The 21864-nt window shown below is 38.5% G+C and overlaps 1 protein-coding gene across 1 annotated transcript in view; it reads left to right on the top strand.

Annotated features, from left to right (window-relative positions):
- The first annotated feature begins 6847 nt into the window (after positions 1-6847).
- Positions 6848-21864, top strand: part of LOC123728075 (extensin-like) — a 69140-nt gene continuing 54123 nt past the window's right edge. Inside the window, exon 1 of the mRNA XM_045698625.1 lies at positions 6848-6976. Within this exon, the coding sequence (XP_045554581.1) occupies positions 6848-6976 (129 nt within the window). The remainder of the gene's footprint in view (positions 6977-21864) is intronic.

The raw sequence follows: 21864 nt of genomic DNA, 5'->3' as shown, positions 1-21864 counted from the left end.
ATATGCTCTACCAAGGTTATCTCTGCGTAATAATGTCTACCAGGTTATCTCTGGATAATAATGTCAACCCAAGGTTATCCTGGATAATAATGTCAACCAAGTTATCCCTGGATAATAATGTCAACCAGGTTATCTCTGGATAATAATGTCTACCAGGTTATCTCTCGCGTAATAATGTCAACCAGGTTATCTCTGGATAATAATGTCAACCAGGTTATCTGGATAATAATGTCAACCAGGTTATCCTCTGGATAATAATGTCTACCAGGTTATCCCTGGATAATACAAATGTCAACCCGGTTATCTCTGGATAATAATGCCCAACCAGGTTTATCTCTGGATAATAATGTCTACCAGGTTATCTCTGGATAATAATGTCTACCAGGTTATCTCTGGACAATAATAAGTACCAGGTTATCCCTGGATAATAATGTCAACCAGGTTATCCCTGGATAATAATGTCTACTGGTTATCCCCTGGATAATAATGTCAACCAGGTTATCTCTGGATAATAATGCCAACCAGGTTATCTCTGGATAATAATGTCTACCAGGTTATCTGGATAATAATGTCTGCCCAGGTTATCTGGATAATAATGTCTACCGAGGTTATCTGGATAATAATGTCAACCGAGTTTTGCTCCTGGATAATAATGCCAACCAGGTTATCTGGATAATAATGTCAACCAGGTTATCTCTGGATAATAATGCCAACCAGGTTATCTCTGGATAATAATGTCTACCAGGTTATCTCTGGATAATAATGTCTACCAGGTTATCTCTGGATAATAATGTCAACCAGGTTCTCTCGGATAATAATGTCAACCAGGTTATCTCTGGATAATAATGTCAACCAGGTTATCTCTGGTGATAACATGTCGAACCAGGTTATCTGGATAATAATGTCTACCAGGTTATCTCTGGATAATAATGTCTACCAGGTTATCTCTGGATAATAATGTCAACCAGGTTATCTCTGGATAATAATGTCTACCAGGTTATCTCTGGATATTGGTCTACCAGGTTATCCCTGGATAATAATGTCAACCAGGTTATCCTTGGATAATAATGTCTACCAGGTTATCCCTGGATAATAATGTCAACCAGGTTAATCTCTGGATAGTAATACCACGCAGGTTATCTCTGGATAATAATGTCTACCAGGTTATCTGGATAATAATGTCTACCAGGTTATCTGGATAATAATGTCTACCAGGTTATCTGGATAATAATGTCTACCAGGTTATCTGGATAATAATGTCTACCAGGTTATCTGGATAATAATGTCTACCAGGTTATCTGGATAATAATGTCTACCAGGTTATCTGGATAATAATGTCTACCAGGTTATCTGGATAATAATGTCTACCAGGTTATCTGGATAATAATGTCTACCAGGTTATCTCTGGATAATAATGTCAACCAGGTTATCTCTGGATAATAATGCCAACCAGGTTATCTGGATAATATTGTCTACGGTGTTATCTGGATAATAATGTCTACCCAGGTTGTCCTGGATAATAATGCTCTACCAGGTTATCTGGATAATAATGTCTACCAGGTTATCTGGATAATAATGTCTTCCACCAGGTTATCTGGATAATAATGTCTACCAGGTTATCTGGATAATAATGCTCTACCAGGTTATCTAGGATAATAATGTCTACCAGGTTATCTGGATAATAATGTCTACCAGGTTATCTGGATAATAATGTCTACCAGGTTATCTGGATAATAATGTCTACCAGGTTATCTGGATAAGTAATGTCTACCAGGTTATCTCTGGATAATAACTGTCAACCAGGTTATCTCTGGATAATAATGTCAACCAGGTTATCTCTGGATAATAATGTCAACCAGGTTATCTCTGGATAGCAATGTCAAACCCAGGTTATCTCTGGGGAGTAGTAATGTCTACCAGGTTATCTCTGCGTAATAATGTCTACCAGGTTATCTCTGGATAATAATGTCTACCTGAGGTTATCTCTGGATAATAATGTCAACCAGGTTATCCCTGGATAATAATGTCAACCAGGTTATCTCTGGATAATAATGCCAACCAGGTTATCTGGATAATAATGTCCTCCAGGTTATCCCTGGATAATAATGCCAAACCAGGGGTTATCTCTGGATAATAATGTCTACCAGGTTTTATCTCTGGATAATAATGTCTACCAGGTTATCCCTGGATAATAATGTCAACCAGGGTTATCCTGGATAATAATGTCAACCAGGTTATCTCTGGATATATGCTCTACCCGGTTGTCTCTGGATAATAATGCCAACCAGGTTATCTCTGGATAATAATGTCAACAGGTTGTCTCTGGATAATAATGTCAACCAGGTTATCTCCGGATAATAATGTCTCTACCAGGTTATCTGGATAATAATGTCTACCAGGTTATCTGGATAATAATGTCAACCAGGTTATCTCTGGATAATAATGTCATCCAGGTTATCTCTGGATAATAATGCCAACCAGGTTATCCCTGGATAATAATGTCTACCAGGTTATCTGGATAATAATGTCAACCAGGTTATCTCTGGATAATAATGTCTACCAGGTTATCTCTGCGTAATAATGTCTACCAGGTTATCTCTGGATAATAATGCCAACCAGTTATCTCTCTGGATAATAATGTCTACCAGGTTATCTGGATAATATGAATCAGAAGAGAGGAGAGGATCTGGTTGCTCTCACAGTTTCTTCCCTTCTAGGGAGGTTTTTACCTGTTGCTGTAGTACTTACTGTTTGGGGTCTAGACTAGGCTGGGTACCTGTAAAGCATTTTTGTGGCAACTGTTGATGTCACCAGTAATTAAAGGTGGCAGAGTTCTAATTCTTTGTTAGTGAACTGATTTCCTGCTGTGTTCTTCCCTGTAGCTCAGTTGGTAGAGCATGGTGTTTACAACACCAGGGTTGTGGGTTCGATTCCACGGGGGGCCAGCACAGAAAAAAAATGTATCGAAATGTATGCGTTCACTACTGTAAGTCGCTCTGGATAAGAGCGTCTGCTAAAATGACTAAAATGTAAATGTCCTTTTTTATTTTTTATTTTTTTTATTTTTAGGAGGGACAAATGAGCGAGTCCAACGAGAGCTATTCTGTGAAGAAACACCTCCGAAAGACCAGGGAGAGCTTCTGTTGAGGGAATATGAAGTAAGCTACATATGCTGCATGTTTAAACTGTATTCTGTTTTAGGGTTTCCTTTATCTGTTTCCCCCTCTAGCAGTTTTACATAAATTTGTGTTCAACCCCTTCACTTTTCCCCATTTTGTTATGTTTACAGCCTTATTCTAAAATGGTTTTAAATTTCATTTTCCCCTCTCTTAATCTCCATATACCCCCCATAGTGACAAGAGAACATTTTTTTAAATGTTTTAAATTTATAAAGAAAAAAAAAATTATACCTTTTTTATTTCACCTTTAATTGAGCTCAGGTGCATCCTGTTTTACATTGATCATCTTGAGATGTTTCTCAACTTGATTGGGTTCCACTGATAATTCAATAAGATTACATATTTTGACAAACACACACCTGTCTATATAAGGTCCCACAGTCGATCAGTGCATGTCAGCAAAACCAAGACATGGTCGAGGGATTTCTGTAGATGACTATGAGTGCCGGGGGCCCGGATCTGGGAAGGTTTCCAAGCACTGTTCATCACCTGGCCCGCAATACCATCCTATGGTGAGGAGCATGGTGGTGGCAGCATCATGCTGTGGGGATTTTTTCATGGCGGCTGGACTTGTCAGGATATGGGCAGATGTACAGAGGGGGTCTTATACCTCTCCCCTAGACCTCAACTGGGTAGGGTTTCCCACCTACAGCAACAACGACCCTAACACAATCACAATTCCCGTTCGTCTCTAAAATATCCATACCCGCCGCACTAACCTGATCAAAACATCTCTGGAGACCTGAAAACTTTCTCGCAGCCCTCCCCAATCCATAACAAATGGGTTCTGCATAATAACTCCCCAAATCCAGTTGTATATAGTTATACCGTCTTACCCAAGAAGGCTCTAATCATTGCCAAATTACTGAGTATATTATAATTATATTTCGTTTTTTTTACAATTCTAAACCCTATTTTTGCTTTCAAAAATCGTTGATAGATATTTATATATTTTTCGTTATATATTTATTGTTTATTTTATTTATTCGTTATTAGTTTTTTTATTTATTATTGTGTTATCTATATGGGGGTATTGTATTCGTTATGTTCTCGTTATGGGTATTGTATTGGTCCTGGGTTAAATTTGTCATACGTTATGAGATGTTTAATTTTATGGTTTATATCCGTTATGGATGTGGCTTGATGTATCGTTGAATGTATTTTTCGTTATGAGATGTTATTTTTTTATTTGTAATTAGTTTTAATTTTTTATTCGTTTGTATTGTTATTGTTATGGTTTACATATGTAATTGTTTGTTTTTTTTTATTTAATTTTTATAGGATTTTTATTCGTTATTATTTTTATTTATTTAATCTCGTTATATGTTGTATTTGATGTTAATTTAATTTATATTTGTTTTTTATTGTTTTCGTGTATTATTATAAAATCGTTGCTGAGGGTGTTGTGATATCTTTGTATTGTAATGTCTTATAAGTGTTGTATGTTTTGGGTATTGTAATGATAGTTTAGGATGTTTGATATTTTATTATTTAATGTGGTATGGGGGGTGTTGTTATATCTTTATGGGAAATTGTTGTAGTGAATTAATAAAAAATAACAATTTAATCTATTCTAAATAACTATAGTAACAAGGATAGTGATCATCCCCCAATACTTTCTAAACACCTTGTACCTACACCGGGTTTTTCTCTTTTTTTTTGGGGCTGGGGCCCCTTTTTGTATAAAAATTCATCTGGGAGCCCACTTTTTTTAAAAAATTAGCATGTTTTACTATAACTTTTACAACTCAGCTGATTTCTATAACATCCTTAAAACCTCTTGGCATTGGAGGATTTTTATGCTAATTTTCTGATACATTTTTCATCATTTATTTGTTTTCTTCATTTTTTATCCAGTAGGCTAGTTGAGAACAAGTCCTTTATTTCCCATCATAGGCCAGATTGAGAACAAGTCCTTTATTTAACCAGGTGATGGTTGAAACAAGTCCTTTATTTCACCAGGAGCTAGTTAAACGTCCTTTATTTAACCAGGTAGGCCGAGTTGAAAACAAGTTCTCATTTACAGCTAAGCGACCTGGGTCAAGATAGTTCGCCTTACAATAACCAGATTACACTGGAGATAAACAAACATACAGTCAATAATACGTAAAACAATAAGTCCTATATACATGTGAGCTATGGGTGAGATAAGAGAAAAGGCAATAAATGACCATGTTGGCAATAAATCAATAGCAAATTAAAAACACTGGAATGGTAGATTTCACAGTAGATGAGTTTATGTAAAAAATTGCAAAGGAGCTAAAATAAATACATGATAGAAGTATTTGGAATTTTTGTAATTTTAATTGTAGTTTAATGATGGGGCAGAGATTTTGTGGTTGCCTTTATTTTATCTCAATTTACTTTTCATTTACCTTATTCCCTCCCAAATATATTTAAATTTTTAATAATTATTTATTATTTTTAACAAATTCTGAATATTCAGCTCCCCAGTTCTTCAATCTCTTTGGTCCCCTGATTCTCTCGACAGATTCCTCGCTACATATTTCTCGACACCCAGTTCCTCTTATTTTTCTATTTTTCTTTTTTTTTTTTTTTTTAAATTTCATTCCGGTAATAATTCTCCTCCAAAGAGATGAGGGATCTGAGGAGACAAGGGTCCAGGCTGAGTCCCAGCTGAAGAGCCGTGCTAGGAATCCACTGTTTCTATAACAGCCTCGGGAAAACGGGGTCTAGAGGCCCAGCGTTGTGGAGGCTGTTACAGCTGAGCTTGCGACAGATTTCACATCTGTATTTTTTTCTTTTTACCTAATCATTATCATCATTTTTTTCAATATATAACTTACCAAAATAATTCTGATTATTTTTTTTATTTTTTGTAATTTGTTCCTCTATCAAGCTAACAAACTTACGTGTCGACTATTGAGCCTGGTCGATTTAAAAGTTCCAGTAATCTCCTCTTTTTTCGGTCTATGTACTGTTGTGTATTATGGGAATGTTCTGTTTTCTTGTTAATGACTTGTTAATATTCTGGGTTTCCTGTATGATAATATTCTGAGGGGTTTCCTGGGATTAATGACTATGAAGAGAATGTTCTGGAGGGGTTTCACTTTGGATAGCGTAATGACTACTGAGTGAATGTTCTAGAGGATTTCATCTGCAAGATAGTCAATAAATATGAAATGTTCTGGTTTCCTGAATAATTATTACTACTGTAATGTTCTATTTCTCACTGGATGTAATACTACGAGGAATGTTCTTGTTTCAGTTCAACTGGGAGTTATTCTATTTCCTTTCTATTCTGGTTCTCAAAAGAATTTGGTTTTGGTCAAAGTTAAAAATATATCATATTTATCCGAAATCCATTTTGTATGTTCTGTCTACGGATACATATCTCACAACTCTGTCTACTGTTTATCAGTGGTTGAATTGCTAAATCCATCTTAATCACATTGACAGTTATCCACTATCCTTCCTGTTAACCCCTTGGTGTGCTTCATAACAATTCTGTTTCCCCTCGTCATTTAAATTACTCTCCAGTGAAGTTGGCATCTTTCAAAATGCACATATCTTATTTATATGTATTATTTCTCTAATATATCATTATATTCTCCAAATTAATTCTACTCCCCATCTTTCTGCTCTAACCACCCCCTCAGGTTTTATAATTTGTGCGTTAACCTAAGATTCATCAGTGCTGGCAAGAGATGTACCTGAAAAAAGCTCTGGAGCGTGGCGACCAGTTACTAGAAAAACTGGGAGTGGAGGAGGACGGGGGCGATCCCAGACTCGGAAGCACCCCCAAGCCACACCGCCTTCGAGCACCTCCTCGGAGGGTGAAGCCATCAGGGTCCACTATCAGAGGATTCAGTCCATGGATTTGGTCTGTTATATAAGAAATCTGCACCAGTCTGGGATCCAAAGTTTCCTCCCCTGACCTCCTAGCAGCCATGCTCCCCCTCCTCCTCGCGTTCAGACCCGGGGTTTCTTTTTATACTCTTATTATTACACCTTCTCTTCCCTCGACCTCTTCCACTGTCCACTCCCTCCTCTCCTTCAACTCCCTCAGTCTGAAGTCCATGTTGTAAACAAAAGCTTGGTTATAAGACTGTAACCTACCTCTAAGGAGACTCAGTTGGGGCAGTGTAACACCCAGCAATGTCCAACAGTGCCCTCCACTGTAGCAGCTCAATCTAGTCTCACCTCTCAGTTGTCCCAGCGTGTGTCTTCCAATACGTAGCCGTCACTTTCCCCCCCGTTGTTCTGGGCTGCAGCCTAGCTAAACAAGCACAGTTACAAATGTCACCTCTGTTACTCTGTGCTCTCCCAATCCATGAGGGGGGGCAGCATCTCCAGCTACGTCTTCTGGGTCGGGCCAAAACTGTGTCATAGTCACCAGTCCCACAATCTGGCCGGAGGCGTCAGTGTGTGTCCCAAACCTAGCCAGCCTACGATCGTGTCTCCCAGTCTACTATATTTGGGGCGGAGGCTGCAGTCGGCAGGTCACCTGTCCTTTTCTCCTACTTCTGCAGCCTCCACTTCACCTTGACCTCAGATGATGCACCTGTACCTAGGGCTGTCTGACTCTTCCTGGATCCTACTCTAAGCAGGACCTGAGTGCCCTCAGACCCGGGCTGAGGTTTCGACAACGTGCTTGGGGATAGGGAGACACATCTTCCATTCCAATCGCTGTGTCAGAGTCTCAGGGCAGCTTCTACTCTAGCACCACCGTCCACGGCCTGACGGAAGGCGGATCTGGATCCTCCTCTGGGAGGGGCAGCGACACGCGCACCGCGTCTCCTGAACTCTCGGCCTGCTAACGGGCTTTAGGTTCAACACCTCTCAACCCCTCTCAGACTGATAACTGCGCCCTTACCATGCTTGCCCTTGAACGGGGCCGGCCTCTTGCCCTTCTCCCCATACACCATAGCGTCTCTTCTGCTGCTCTCAGCAGAATAGACCTGGAGGAAGCATAGCAGGAAGAGGCTCTGGTACTCCTTGTCAGCGAACAGGATCTTCTTTACATCTCTCCATTCTAAGTTTTATGTATTTCTGGCCCCCAGTCACTATAGCTACTGTCTCTGTTTCTACTCCCATATAACTGTGTGGTGTCCATGCCCTGGTAGAGTCTGGACCAGGCTCCCTTCTTTACTGTATCTTAGTCCCAAGTGTCACATATTATTCCCCTTAGTGCCTACTACTCTCCTTGGGCTTCACATAGTTGTTAATAATGAGAATGGGTCCATTGTCACTATATTGCAGTCTTGTGTTGCTAATACTACAGCTTCATTCAAATATTTCTAATACTTCTGCTTCTTCAACTGTTGCTACAATAACATTTCAAACTGTTCAAGCTTCAATGCCAACTGTTCATTCAAACTGTTACATAATGCAAACTGCTTCATTCAAACTGTTTCTAATCTCTGCTTCATTCACTGTTTCCTAATCTCATTTTAAAACTGTTGCTAATGCTAACTCTTCTTTCAAACTGTTTGCTAATTAACTACTTCTTTCAACCATTATATCAATACTATTTTATATGATCAAATTATTCCTAAAATAAAACTGTTATTTTCCGTAAATTTTCAATGAATTTGTGACCAATTTATACAACAAACAAAACTTAATTTATGTTCTAATTAAAAAAATATTCACTGTTTTAATACTTCATAATCTACACCACTGATTGGAACTATTCATGTTATCTGACTATATACCTACTACCGTTCAAAAGTTTGGGGTCTCTTTGAAATGTCCTTGTTTTTATAAAAAATCCACCTTTTTTTTTGGTCATTTAAAATAACATCAAAATTGATCGAAATATTGTAACATTGTTAATGTTGTAAGCGACTATTATTTTCAGGGGCTGCAGATTTTAATGGATTATCTACATAGGGTACAGGGCTTTCGCATCTCTCCTGTGTTCCAAATAGTTGCGTTAACTATTCCTTTATAATTTTAAAGGCTAATTGATCTTAAAAACTCTTGTTGCAATTATGTTAGCATGACATGAAATTGTTGTTCTATTTAAAATAACCAATAAAAATGGCCTTCTTTTTAGACAGGGTTTATCTGAGCATCAGCATTTGTGGGATCGATTATCTGGTTTAAAATGGCCACACAACATAACTTTCTTCTGAAAATCGTCAGTCTATTCATGTTCTGATATCATTCTTTCATATCTCTTCATGTTACTACTCCCTTCACAAACGGCGCTAAACTGGCTCTAACCAGAATGAAAGGGGGCTAGCGGTTGCACTAGCGAACGAGAGGACAAGTACATTAGGGTGTCTAGTTTAAAACAGTACTCCCAAGTCCTCAACTAGCGGCTTCATTAAATAAATGCCCACACAACGCTCAACTCAATTATACTCGGTCGCTCTGTTCTCTTTTTCTTTTTTTCTTTTTTCCCCTCGTCATGATCTCTTATCCTAAACTCATCCCATCTGTATCCCCATCTGTCTGTCTGTATCCCCTGAAGCCCATCCCTGTCTAATCCCTGGAGGCCCATCCTGTCATTTCTCCCCCCTAATCATCTTGTCTGTTCTTATTCCATCCTTCTTTTTCCCATCCTGTCTCTATCACTTAATTATACCTAACAATACACACCTATACTCCTCAAGGTCCCCTCTCTCTTCTTCCCAGCGGCACGACCCCTTATTTATTATAAATCTTCGGTTTTCATGTGAATTTCTCATTGCCTTTACCTCTAATCACGGCAAAATTTTATTGAGCTCAACCTGTTTCTGCAAGTCGTTTTGAATAAATAATGTTAATTCATCTGTGGATTAATTTAATTAATTGGTAAAATGTGTCCAAAGATTACATTGATATTAAATCAATTTGTTTATTTTTATCTGGGTGTTAATAGATATGGAAGGGGGGGGGGGATCTTCTCTGGTTAATAGAACGTGCTGTTTCCTTAATTTTTACATACCTTTCTCGTGTGGTCATTCTGTTTTCGTTTTAGCCCACGCTGTGTGCTGTTTACACAAAACATTTTAAAATAACTTCAAGTTCAGAGCTGTCAAAAAAATTTAATATTGATTTCCTCTATTAACGTAGGCTTATGCTTACATATTTGATTTTGGATTCAATATTTGGCTATGGATGTTATTCCTATAATTTAATTATTCATTTTGGTTAATTCTTATTCTTTATTCTTTACCAGAATTTGCTATTGAAAATCTTTAGCTATTTCGTCCGGAGAAGTCAGAGGGTACGATTCTCTCTCTCTCTTGTCTCTCTCTCTGTCTCTCTCTGTCTTTCTCTATCTGTCTGTCTGTCTCTCTCTCTGTCTGTCTGCTCTGTGTCTGTGTGTCTCTCTCTCTCTCTCTCTCTCTCTCTCTATGTCTCTGTCTCTCTCTCACTCTCTCCCTCCCATTTGGGGTTGCGCCCCCCGAGAGCGACGGAGATATGAATGCCTCCGTGTTGTATTGTTAATCACCTTACTCTAAATTATTACGCCTTCTGCTCATATCAATTCAATATTTCAATAAACTAAGTACTGTCATTGGTCTCCTTTAATTGAAATCTTAGTTCTTTTTTCTTCTTCATTATTTTTCATCATAACTCGACTACGCTGATATATCATTTTCTCTCTCACCTTTATTTCGTATTCCTTTTATTCATTTCCTTCAATTGTTTTTCCTTTTAAGAAATATTTTTAAGATCAGAATCATTGTCTTAATGGGGGATACTACGTCGGTCAGTATATACTTGAATAACTTTTGTTAAATATTTTTTTTAAAATGATGTCTGTAAGAAATTAAATCAGATTATCTGACAAAAAAGATACATAATATTTGCAACGACAAAAAAATAAAAATGATCTGAATTCCTATGGAAACATATAACCAAATATCGACTTTCAAATTAACAAACATCAAGCTCGAGCTACAGGTGTTCGATGCGTGTCCGTCTGAGCCCTGGATCAAACACCCCACCGCCCTCTACCTCTCCTCCTCATTAACACTACTGCTGTCAGTTTTCCTTGTTATCTCAGCTGTATTTTCATCACCATTCTCGCATCTTCCTTCTCTCATCCCTCTCGATCGAGTGCTCGTCTGGTCATCTTTTTACGTGCTCAGGCATCTGTTTTGCATCATTATACTGTCATGCTAAGCTACATCTTTCATTGCTCAATTTTAGCCTTAGTCTTTTAAGGAACGTCTATTGTTTCCTCTCTCCACTCTGCATTCTAGCTCGAGCAATAGAGAGCCTGTCTGCAAGCTCCACAGGTAAATGAGCCCAAAACTTCTCTTTTATTATTTTTAATTTATTTTTAAATATCTTCCTTTTATCTCTTTTATCCTTTTGTTGTTATTTATTTATCTAACTGCTCAATCTGCTCCGAGGGCACATTCTGCCAAACCCAACTATGCGCCTTAATGTTGCTTCTTCTTCATGTATTTTCCACAATCCACACGCCTGTAATCTTTTTGAAAAACCATACTAACACAAAACTACCACTTTTGTTTTATTGACTCGGTAGACAGTGTTCTAAATATCTTCGTGTTTTTATGTTTTGTCAGGGAGTCCCACAGCTACCTATCCACTTCTTCATCATGTTTGTTCTTTCTCTCTTTCTCTCTTTTTCTCCCCCTCACTTTGCTTTGTTTTTCTGTTCTCTCCTCTCCTCTCCTTCTCGCTCTCTCACGCCCTCCCTCTCTCCTTTTCCTCTCATTTCAGCTGCGTTTATTCCAGCTTCTCTCTTTGCTCCGTGACCAGTGTCCCAGGGCAGGACCACCCTTTCAAACCCCCTACCACCTCACTAACGTCCCATGCTCTTCCAACACCCCGGTGCCCCGTGTAGCCCACCACCACCATCACCACCACCCCCATCACCCAACATGCTGACCCCCGACCTCATGACCCCATCAACTCGCCATCTTAGCTCTCTGTCCCAGCGACCTCCGGTGGTGGTGGAGGAGGTTGATGCAGGCTAAATCTCACCATCTACTCATCTCCCTCCCACATGCACTGGCTTGAGTCACCTCTCGCACCAGGCCTGAAGTTCCCTCTCACCCCTCTTTTCACCATGAGGCGGGCCGTCTATACAGCGGCTTTCCTCTATCAATGGCTCGACACATCCCGGCGTAAGGCATTCGCGGGTTTTCAAGCGGAACGGATCAAGCTCCGGGGTGACCCAGGCGGACGTTGGCAATGCGCTGGTTAACCTGCAAATCCGGTTTATCTGAAACACCATTTGTCGGTTCAATCTTAACTCTGTGTCCCATAACACTGCGCTTAAACCCCTCCTTCAGGCGTTGGCTGAGGACAGGTTAACTCACCGACCGACTTTATGGCGGAGGGAAAGGAAACGAAACTCGATATCGGCACCAAAAAGAGGGTCTTTGACGAGCTTACTATCGTAGGCACTCGCCCGATCTCCGAGAAATCTTACGCTATCGCTGAAAGTTGACCTGAAAAGAAGTGGTTCTATGGTTTTCGGCCAAACAAAAATTGAGGTTAAAAGTTCTCCGCTTCCACCGGCTACAACAACTTCAAATGTTAAGACTGAATTTGGGACCAATCTTCTTTTGTCGTCCAACGGTTTTAAAACTTGGGTCAAAAAAAAACTATTTCCTACGCACATTTTCTGCTTCTTATCTCTGTCTGTTTATTTTCACGTTATTGGTGAATTATATGCAAATATCTAAAATCCAACATGGTTCTAGGGAAATATCCTTTCCTTTTTTAAAAAAACATTGTGAAAAAAAGAAGTAATTTGCTTTATTATTTGATTTGAATATTATATAGCCATTTCAGAATTACCTCATTGTTGAACTCTTTGGTTTGGTTAATTTATAATAAGCTTATATACAATTATTTATTTACTGATTTCTGTATTTATTTGTGATAATATTTTTTGGGGCTGCTGTGAACTCTGTTTTATAATTAGCAAACTTAATTAAACAGACACCCAATATTGCAGAAGCCTGACATATATCTTCCTTTAAGCTTCTGAATGTGACAGTCAAGGCTATTCAATTATCACATTTATTTTACATTTGCTCTATTTTTAGGCAGTGATTTGTTTTGTTTATATTGGTTATTATTATGTCCAAAATGGTTTTGTGTAATGTATGTATGTATGTGTATATTATATATATATGTGTGTGTGTGTGTGTTTTTGTGTTGTGTGTTATATATATGTGTATGTGTGTGTGTTATATATATATCCCACACACCTTTTATATATATTTATATATATATATATTTTTATATATTATATATATATATATATATATATATTCCAAACATATACACACACACATATATATATATATATATATATATTTACAAACATCACTTTCTCACTCCAACTCTGTCCTTTTTCCATAAATATTTTGCTATTGGCTTCTTTTCTGATGAAACTAAATTAAAAAAAAATAAGTGGCATATTCAGGCGTCAACTTACTATTACATTCTGGGTGATTCACAATATATATCACCTTTTCTTTTTGTGTACTTTGTTTTACAGTCAAACATTCTTGCCACGTTGATAAAACACTACATTTATATCTACCATAAACTAGTATTGGAGATGTGCAAATCACTGTTAATGCCTGTTTTCCCCACATTTAGACCAACGTTGTTTTTGTCGTCGTTTAATTTTCCAAAATACTTTGTGTGTAGTAAAGATTTTATTGTGCATATTTTACTACCGCCACATTCGTGCATCATTCCCACTTCCTCCTTATGTTTGTCGAATTCCTTCCTTCCTTCCTTCTTCCTTCCTTCCTTCCTTCCTTCCTTCTTCCTTCCTTCTCTTCCTTCCTTCCTTCCTTCTTCCTTCCTTCCTTCTTTCTCCTTCCTTCCTTCCTTCCTTCCTCTGTTCTTCTATTGTCTACTTCTTTTCATTGTATTCTACTCCTCTTGTAAAGCCAAATCCAACAGGGGAAGTGTGTCCCATGCAACTATCTTCTAAATAAATGAACAAAGAAACACTTGTTTTGAGTGTATTTATATATTGTATTAGTCTAACATCTTTATTATGATCGTTCATATGTTTTTATTATTATTATTGTTGTTATTGTTTTCTATTATTATTATATTATTATATTATTATTATATTTTGTTACTATTTATTTTATTTTCTAGTTTGGTGTCTTTTTTTTTTTATAGTATTAGTGTAGCATACAGTAGCAAGTAACTCGAATAGTATTGTAATTTAGTAGCGTGTTTGTAGTAGTAGTGTTCTTTTTTGTGTTATGTTTCGTGTAGTCGGCGGGTGGTTGTGTAGTGTGGTGGTGTGCCGGCGGTGGCGGTGGTGATGCGGTGGCGGTGGTGGTGGTCAGCGGTGTTAGCGTGGTGGTAGTGGCGCGTGGCGTGTTTTTTGTTTGTGTTTGTTGGTGTTTTTTTTTTCGTGTTATATTTTGTGTTTTTTATCTTTATGTTGTTTGGGTTATGCGGTAGGTATGTGAGTGTAGTAGTTATAGGTTTTGGTGTTTTTTTTTTTTTTCTTCTCCTTCTATAACCTATCACTAAAATCTCTCTATCCATTTTGAACTTTCAACAAACACAAATGATTTTCTAATGATTGTTGCTTTCCGTCATCCGTCTGCGCATCCCCTAATTTGAACCGGATGTGACATGTTCCGGCGTTACACTACTTGTCCAACCAGCTCATTTTAAGTTACAGAGTGAAACTATATCAAAAAGTTACACCGTTCTGGTCACACTGGCTGTTCAACAAGTTACACGCGTTCTGAGTCACACTGGCTGTTCAACTTACACTTCACTCTGTTTCCCGGAAATTTTCTGATCCACTGGCTGTTCAACAGAAAAGTTACACCGTTCTGATCACACTGCTGTTCACGTTACCCTTCTGAGTCCTTTTCTTCGTTCTATCACCTGTTTTCAACAGAAGTTACCCGTTCTCGTCCACTGGTGTTCAGCGGAAAGTTACACCTTCTGTCACACTGCTGTTCCAAGTTATGGGGCACACAATTCAACCTATTGGTGTCCTTCGTTTCAAACGTAACGACGGACGATGGCCCTATCTTTCTATCTTACCTTCCAACTCAATCCCTTTTACCGGTCAGTTGCGAATATACCGGAGAATTGAACTGTGATGATTAGCCCAATGATAAACTACCCCCCTCTCTCCTCCTCTCCTTCTCCCCTCCTTCTCCCCTCTTTCTCCCTTCCTCCTTCTCCCCTCCTCCTCTCCTTCTCCCCTCCTTCTCCCCCCTCCCCTCTTTCTCCCCTCCTCCTCCTCTCCTTCTCCCCTCCTTTCCCCTCTTTCTCCCCTCCTCCTCCCCTCCTCCTCCCCTCCTCCTCCCCTCTTCTCCCCTCCTCTCCCCTCCTCCCTCCCTCCTCTCCTCCTCCCCTCCCCTCCCTCCTCCTCTCCCCTCCTTCTCTCCTCCTCCCATCATAATCTTTAGTGACCATCAGTACCATGTCCTCTAATACAACATTCTCCATCTGTCACTGTGCCAACCATCACCACAATCTATATGTCCCCCATGGTTTAACTAGCTACTCTTCAGGTTTTTACTCTTCGGTGTTTATACTCTTCCAGAGGGGTGTTTATAACAAATCTTCCAGAGGGTTTTATGAACCGTCTTCCAGAAGGGTGTTTATGACCGTCTTCCAGAAGGGTGTTTACTGAACGTCTTCCAGAAGGGTGTTTATGAACCGTCTTCCAGAGGTTTTATGAACCCGTCTTCAGAGGGTTTTATACTCTTCTGGGTTTTTGCCTCTTCTTTTTTCTTCGGTGTTTATTCTTCCATTTTATGACCTCTTCCAGAAGGGTGTTTATGAGTCTTCTAGAGGGTTTTTAACCATCTTCTAGAAGGGTGTTTATAACCTCTTCCGGGGTTTTATTGTTATCCTTTTTGATTCCCTCTTGTGCAGTGTAGTGTAGTGTAGTGTGTATAGTGCAGTGCAGTATGTATGTATCAGTGTAGTGTAGTGTAGTATAGTGTAGTGTGAGTATAGTATAGTACGGTGTGTATGTGTGTATGTGTGTGTGGTATAGTGTGGTGTGTTGGTGTGTTATGGTGCGTGCAGTTTTGTTTTGTTGTTGTTTGGTTTTTTGTTAATTTTTTTGTTATGTTTTTTTTTTTTATATTGTTGTTGTTTTTGTTTGTGGTATTGTTGGTTGTATGTGCATATAGTGCAGTGTAGTGCAGTGCAGTGTATGAGTCTTATTTCTCTATTTTCTTCATGTGTGTGTATTAATATTTGATATAACTCCTTGTTGTTGTCTGTGTCTGAGTCCGGAGCTCAGTTAAGCATCAGACCTACTACACGGTACTACTTACTACACACTAGCTCAATTTTTTTCCTCACGTCATTCTATATCATACAGGCTATATGGTGTTGATTTGTCTGTTACAATTAAATGGAATCCGCACAAGGGAATATTCTTTTAAAATCACAAATTATTTTGTGGATAGATTTTTAAGAAGGAACTATGTCATTGGTGCAAATCACAGTAATAGCATATTAATAATTATGATAATAATAATAACAATAATAATAGTGTAATTATAATAATAATAATAACAACAATAGTCCAATGATAATAATAATTATAATAATAATGATAATAATAATGATAATAATACTAACAATTATAATATAGATAATAATAATGATAATAGCAATGATAATAATAATGATAATAATAACAATGATAATAATAATAATGATAATAATACTAACAATTATAATAACGATAATAATAATGATAATAGCAATGATAATAATAATGATAATAATAACAACAATTATAATAACAATAATAATAATGATAATAATAACAATGATAATAATAATAATGATAATAATAGCCTACATGATTATACTGTAATAAAAATATTACAATTCATATTTCACACAAGATACTAGTTAATTGAAATACACACAATTGGGTTCCTTTAAATAATTAATAAACTGAGAATTGGAAAATGTAATAAGCGGAGTACAACGAGACTCTAATTAAAAACGTGAGTAATTATCATCAGAGGTCTTTAACGTAGACCTGGGCCTGTAGACCTAACGCATACACAGTCTCTTAACCACATTTAGCTAATATGTAAATAAATTGATCAATCTATTAACCTAATAATTGATAACATGGTTCTGTAGTGTTTAACATATGTTCATTCGCTTATGTAAGCCTATCCTAACCAAATCAATGCTATTTATATAATATGTTACCGTATACAAAAAAAACCTAAAACACCATTTGTCTTCAGACGAGGTGGATCAAGTTCCCGGTGTTAAAGGCCTAATAAGTCATTGTAAATGTAGCATTACGTTTTTTTACAGTAACAATTTTTTTTTGGAACCAGAGATCTCCTCACAGATCAACGAGATGCCTTATTTTCTACCACAGTGAAGATAGAAGTGACAATAAACATTTAATGAAGCCAGAGACCCGCACCACGCGTCTCCAAGCAGAGTCAGAATAAATCCAAAAGAACGTTAGTAGTACGGCGGCTCCATCTGACTCACATCAACAACAAAAAAAAGCGAATGAAAAAAAGAAGAAAAAAAAAGCCAATTTAAACTGATGCTGTGTTTATTCACATTGACCAAAGACTTGACCCTGTCTTCTCCTCGAATATTTCTACCACAAGATATTGGAGGATATAGTTTGAAGGCTTTTACTTTCCCACTGCGTTTAGAAAAACGAAATTGTAAATGCAAGGTGATGCAATATTAATCGTCCTTTGCTGATATAAAATGCAATATTTTTTCCGACAGCTGGTGGGGTTTCTGGGATCCGTCAGACAGCTAGTGGGGTTTCGGGAAGCCGTCAGATGAAAGCACTAGTCTCGGTTGTAGACTAGAAAAAGCCGTTTATTACTTTTGTTTGGCTTTTGGCTAAGAGAGGAGAGAGGAACACTGTAACGTGAGTAAAGAATGACTCTTTCTATTGAGTGCAATGCCGAAACGAATTTAGACTTACTAGACTTACTAAGTTATTTAGACGTACTAATTTCCTTGATATAAAACGTCTATTATTGTTGTTGTTGTTGTTTTCGATGTAATTGAATGTTGTTTTAAACAACAGTAAGTAAATCGAAAGAAAGTTTAAATAGCTGTTGAGTGTATAACCTGGTAGTGCACTGGGTCGCAGTTCCATTCAGAAAGTCCGATTCATACTTTCATAATGACTCAAACAAACTGAATAAACAGAGGATGTTGTACAACTTTTATAATTTAAAATAAAATAAGTTGGATTTATTTATTTAACGTTTAAACATTGTATTTAGAATATTATGGGTTATGTTTCTGTCTTGTAGTTGGCTAGTCATTTTGAACTAGTGAGTTTAACCTGTAATTTTCTACTATTCGTTTTTTTGGACGAATTCAGTCAAAAGGCTGAAGTTGTAAATTTCTTATTTATCCTTTTTCTCTTTATAATTTTGTTGGAATCCTTGTAAAGTAAAAAGCTTATTATCTTGTGTTATTTCTTGTTCATATAGAAGCCTGTCTCTACAGCTCGTACCACACCAGTCGGGCAGAAGAACACCGCGCCGTGCACCCTGCACCTCAACTGCAATAATTCAGCCTGGTGAACAGCTCCCTTGCAGATTGAAGAGTAATACATTATTGAAAGGCTATATCAAACAGCTCGTGGGGGCTGTCTTTTTTTTTGCTGCTCTGCTCTGCTCTCCTCAGACCGACCTACCGGCTAGGCAGGGGCTCGAGATGAAGTCCCGGTGTCTGACGGCACTAAAGCTCCTAATATGTTAATGGCCGTAGGGGATGCCGGAAGGTACTGGCCCCGGTTGCTACCGGACTCAGCTGCCCGCAGCACCATATGCCAACCAGGTTGGCCACGTGTATATCTATTCATCAAGAAGATGTTTCATATTAAAAAAACAACAACTGATTAAACAATATCCATTTCAGTTAAACCGATAATAACTATTATAGCACCAGTAATGGCTACACAAATGCCGAATAAAAAAATCATACACGTCTAATAGGGATTTAAAAGCGTCATTTTTTTCGTCCTTTTGCTTTTCCCTCCATTTGTTTTTGAGGGGACTCATTGTAGGAATCACACAAATATTGCTTTTGTAACCGTTAAAAGTCTGTCTGTCGAGGTGTTGAGTGGTTTAGAGAACTCAAACTCCCCGTCGTTGGCAGTCACCGTGTGATTAGGCTACACGTGAAGAAAAGAGAGGTATAGGCTCGCTCTACCGCTACTGCACCGAGAGAAACCTTAGAGAAATGCTTCTATTTCCTAGTTTGCTGGTTTGACCTTGCGTGAAGACAAAATATTCGACAGAAAAGGACAAAAAACAAGGAAGGAAAAACAAAGAATAGCCTACGTCCGCTGGAGAAGTATATGAAGAAGATAAAGCCGTCTCAGGGGCTATACTAACTCAGGATAAAATAGTTATTATCATATTATCACTTTCGATATAGCCTACAAAAATGATGGATTTATTTCAATAGTTATTGCGCTATAATTTGAGTAATCTGCACATCACAACAAAAAGTCTATGTGGAATGCATGTTTTTCACTCTCCCCCTTTTCCTCCCCTCTCGTCAAACACAAAATCACCCTAATATCGCTCCCCCCCTCTCTCCCCCCTCGCTCCCCCCTCTCTCCCCTATAATGTGTCTCGAGTTACCATAGATCTCATAAATTAACTCCTTTAGGCTATACTATCGCGAGAGTAATTAATCTAGCCCGTGGATGTAAATAAAGTGAAATTGGATTCCTGACAGACGAGATGAGGAGGCCCCCCTCTGACACCACGTGACAATCCGAAATAATGATTCCGCGGTGCCGCAGCGCTTTATATATATATGGAAACGCCGCGCGGGGCACTTTAGATTTACGAGCTCATGACTTTGTACAATAGCTGAGAGGGAGCTGTGAGCGATGGGGACTGGGAACAACGCAGAACGTTATAGCTGCGGTTACGATCCCAAGTTAAGACGGATTAGATCACGGTAATTATAGTCCTCTCGCTACTAAAAAAATAAATAAAAATAAATAAAAATGAAAATAAATATACAAACAGCATCCAGACTCCAGAACATTTGGAAATGTAGGCAACTATTAAACACGACTTTTCACATGTAGTTTGATGAGATGAGTAACGGCATGTTTCCTCTTGAATTAAAGGTATTTTCTAAATAGGCTATTTAAGATCAGAATAAAAATCCCTTTGAAAAGTTGCCTATATGTCTATAAAGGCATAAATACATGCAATACATTTACCACCAATGGGCCAAAATGAATGTGATTAGTATTATGATTAGTTTATTATTATTATTATTATTATTATTCTACTTTGTGTTGTCTGTTATTTCTTCTATGCAGCAGCAGAATGAAGTGAATCACCCCATGGCCGTCTCTATATTGGTTATAACAATGACCGTGAACGATGTCCTCCGGACAGAGATGTCAAGCGGGAGGTTGAGGAATACGTCCCCCTAGATCTGTATTCATTTCCCGCTTGTATTTACCCTGGGTAATCCACCGCCGTCCAGGGCTCCTATGGATGTGGTGACGTTGTTGACACAGCGGCACATTTCAATCACCCGGGGTTCACAGTCAGACGAACAATTTATTTGTCTAATAAATCCGTCATTTAGGAAGAAAAATATTTGATCTGGAGGCTCTGACCTCTCCCCATTTACTGCGAGCCCGAAGCCGGGGGGAAGGATAGGACGACAGAAGGTTCTATATAGTGTATAGCCTCGATGACACCAGCTGAGGAACCATGAATATGAAACCGGAGACCAGCGAGACGTGTGAATCTCAGACGGAGATATAGGCGATGGTTACACACAATCTGTTAGAGAAAACAAAGAGAAAATCCAGGTCTCTCTCTCACACACACACACACACACACACACACACACACACACACACACACACACACACACGCACACACGCACACACGCACGCACGCACGCGCGCACACACACACACACACACACACACACACACACACACACACACACACACACACACACACACACACACACACACACACACACACACACACTCCAAACAGAATCAGCTGGGATTCGATTCCATTTGGCCACGAAATGTCATTCAGATTGACACACTCCACACGCTACAACAGTCTCTCCTTCCTTCCAACCTTCCCTTTGTCCCATGTCACATCAAACATATTCCAATTAGAATTGAATAAACGTAACATTGAAGATAAGGTTAAAACGGTACCGATTGTATTCCGATTGCTTTTCTTTTTGACAGTCTATTTCGTGGTTGCAATACTTTAGGCTATTACTGGAAATCATTGGATTAGAATCTAGACCCCAACGGATTAGAATCTAGACCCCAACGGATTAAAATCTAGACCCCAACAGATTAGAATCTAGACCCCAACGGATTAGAATCTAGACCCCATTGGATTAGAATCTAGACCGCAACGGATTAGAATCTAGACCCCAACGGATTAGAATCTAGACCCCAACGGATTAGAATCTAGACCGCAACGGATTAGAATCTAGACCCCAACGGATTAGAATCTAGACCCCAACGGATTACAATCTAGACCCCAACGGATTAGAATCTAGACCCCAACGGATTAGAATCTAGACCCCAACGGATTAGAATCTAGTGTCATTGCAAGGCATTCTCTTTGTAGATTCTATATGGCTGTCTAGCGGCTGGCCGGTAGATACGTCATTGGTTTTCCCGGGCCACTCTTTAGCGGTATGATGGCTCGAGGCGCTTCTCTTATTGACCCGGGTATTGAACACA

Source organism: Salmo salar, chromosome ssa17, assembly GCF_905237065.1.
Source record: "Salmo salar chromosome ssa17, Ssal_v3.1, whole genome shotgun sequence".
NCBI classification, from domain to species: Eukaryota; Metazoa; Chordata; class Actinopteri; order Salmoniformes; family Salmonidae; genus Salmo; species Salmo salar.
The sequence above is the reverse complement of the archived record's forward strand: the minus strand, read 5'-3'. Positions and strand labels throughout refer to the sequence as shown.